This window comes from Olea europaea, chromosome 15 (genome assembly GCF_002742605.1).
Source record: "Olea europaea var. sylvestris chromosome 15, O_europaea_v1, whole genome shotgun sequence".
Taxonomy (NCBI): domain Eukaryota; kingdom Viridiplantae; phylum Streptophyta; class Magnoliopsida; order Lamiales; family Oleaceae; genus Olea; species Olea europaea.
This window is the reverse complement of record NC_036251.1, coordinates 27,908,504-27,910,756: the sequence shown is the minus strand read 5'-3', so window position 1 is coordinate 27,910,756 and position 2,253 is coordinate 27,908,504. Positions and strand designations below refer to the sequence as shown.

Below are 2,253 nucleotides of genomic sequence, written 5' to 3'. Positions count from 1 at the left end.
TAGAATTGTTAATCATGAGCGTTGAGAAGTCATATCACTTTAAAAATTTGTACTAATAATGGTTGATATTATTTGTCACCTTTTATGTGGCTTAACTTTCTCCAAAATTTTTAATTTAATTCGAATGTACCTGATCAATGTTGATTGATTTGTGTTTTTCTGAACCCTTGTATATTTATATATTCATGGCTTGTATGGAATCTAAACTACACTTAGACGTTGAAAAACTTGATCCTTATTACTGAATTTCTGTGGGTTTCTTGTTTTGGCCTAATGGATGAGAATTCAGGCTACGAACCACTTATTTTGAAAGAGGAGGGTGCCAAAAAGAAATCTTTGTGGGTTTCATTAGCAAAATGGATTCTCGGAGTGGCGATGTGGATAATTTTCTCTGCCTGGGCTGCTTTTATCTTTCTGTATCCATCTGATTACGGTACTCATTTGTATGAGAAGTGGAGTCGAGCTACCAATGGAACTCTATTCGGCGAAGCAGGTTAGCTGGAAACTCCAAGTTCATCCTTGAACACTTCGCTAATTGATTGCAGGATACGTGTTTCTCTAAATACCATGTTGCTGCAGGAAGCATATTTCTGCTTTTCAGTGGCCCTATCCTCCTCATTGCGTTTTTGGCCACTGCTTATCTCATCATCTCTGGGAAAGAGGAAATTCATGAGTATGTGATTTGTCATAATGTATTTGGTTGTTCTCACTATTGCCATCATATTCTCAGCACAAACATGCTTATTAGGTCTTTACATCACTCATAGTCTGAAATTTTGTGACAGGACGAAAACTTCAAGATATCCACGTTTCCGTTTGTGGACATTCCCTGTTCTCGTTGATGGACCATTTGGTGTTGTTTCAGCCGCAGAGTTAATTGGAATCATACTCTTTACTGCATACATCATCTGGGCAGTTTCTGTTGAATCCATCAAGAACTGGAATATTGTATCTTCCTTTTCTCATAATCTGCCTTCTAAAGAACAAAGGTACTAGTATGCAATATCTATAGTTTCTTTTTTCTTGTCAATGGTATGTTTATTACTTCTATAATCATGATTAACATGTTTCCTTTTTAAAAAACACTGGATCTTTGAGAATAAGAGATTGACGTTTATTGCAAAAACTCTGTTGGTTTTAGCTGCTATGAGTGAACACAATTTAGCTTCGTCAATCTCGAACCTCCTCAACCTGCTATAATAAGCTCAAAGTCAAAGACTTTGAGAAGGAAATGGACCTGTTATATTTTTCATTTTTCTAATTAGTCTTGATCATACATCTGCTATCATATCAATACACGATGAGAGATGGATTTTGGGGAAAAAGAATAAAATGCTACTCAGTAATTTGGCGATCAAAGTGTGTTGTACCATTCCTTTCGTTCCACGAGATGCTCTAGAGAAAATTTCTTCGTGGATTCCCTACCTGTTTTCCCATTCCCGTTCTGAGCTTGAGTCTTTCATCATTTTTTTCCTAAACTAGTGCTTTTCCATTAACACATACTTTCCTATTAGCATCAGAAAGGGTCGTAAGCCTTTTATTTCTGAAGTGAAGGAGTTAAAAAATGAGAAGGCTTGATTTTCGACATTCATGAACAGAGAGAGATCGTTGAAATTACTTTGATCTATATTTGCTTTCGTTAACAATTTTTGTTCCTCGGAGAAGCTATTTGGGAGTCGGAGCAAGTTTTTTCCACTTGCGACAGTCTCGTTCTGTTTTAGAGTAACTTGTATCAGTGATCAGCTGACTTTCTATAGTGAAAGATGCGATAATTTTTGCCATATCGAAGTGTGGACAACTGTTTCTGTCCAAATACATTATCCTTGATGAATTCTCATTAAATTTCGTCTGTACACGGCACTATTAGAGAGAAATAAGTTATTTTTCTGAATACAAGCATTGCTTATGATCACCCCACCCAGTTTCTGTGCTCCACCTGCAGACTACCTAACAGAATGAAATGTTCCCTAAAACCTTTAGTAACCAATGTTGAAAGATTAAATGTGCTTTAGGACCAAGAAAGGATTTTATAACCATGAAATTTTATGAGCTCGGATATTTAATTTTTCATTGTCTGTTTCACTTTTTAAGCTACTGCATATAGAAGTAAATTAATTTTAAAACATCTTAGATATGTCCTTTTTACCACCATTAAAACTTGAATTATTTCAGTGCATTGATGCTGGAGCTCACAGGCCTCAGGTTGGGGTTGATTGGATTATTTTGCTTGGCCTTTTTGTTTCTGCCTATTGC

At 36.0% G+C, this 2,253-nt stretch overlaps 1 protein-coding gene across 1 annotated transcript in view; it reads left to right on the top strand.

Moving 5' to 3' along the window:
• Positions 1–180: 180 nt before the first annotated feature.
• LOC111410765 (ferric reduction oxidase 7, chloroplastic-like) overlaps positions 181–2,253 on the top strand; it is a 6,146-nt gene continuing 4,073 nt past the window's right edge. The window contains exons 1-4 of the mRNA XM_023041287.1: positions 181–493; positions 580–673; positions 786–989; positions 2,173–2,253. Of these exons, the coding sequence (XP_022897055.1) occupies positions 274–493; positions 580–673; positions 786–989; positions 2,173–2,253 (599 nt within the window). The 5' untranslated portion in view covers positions 181–273. The remainder of the gene's footprint in view (positions 494–579; positions 674–785; positions 990–2,172) is intronic.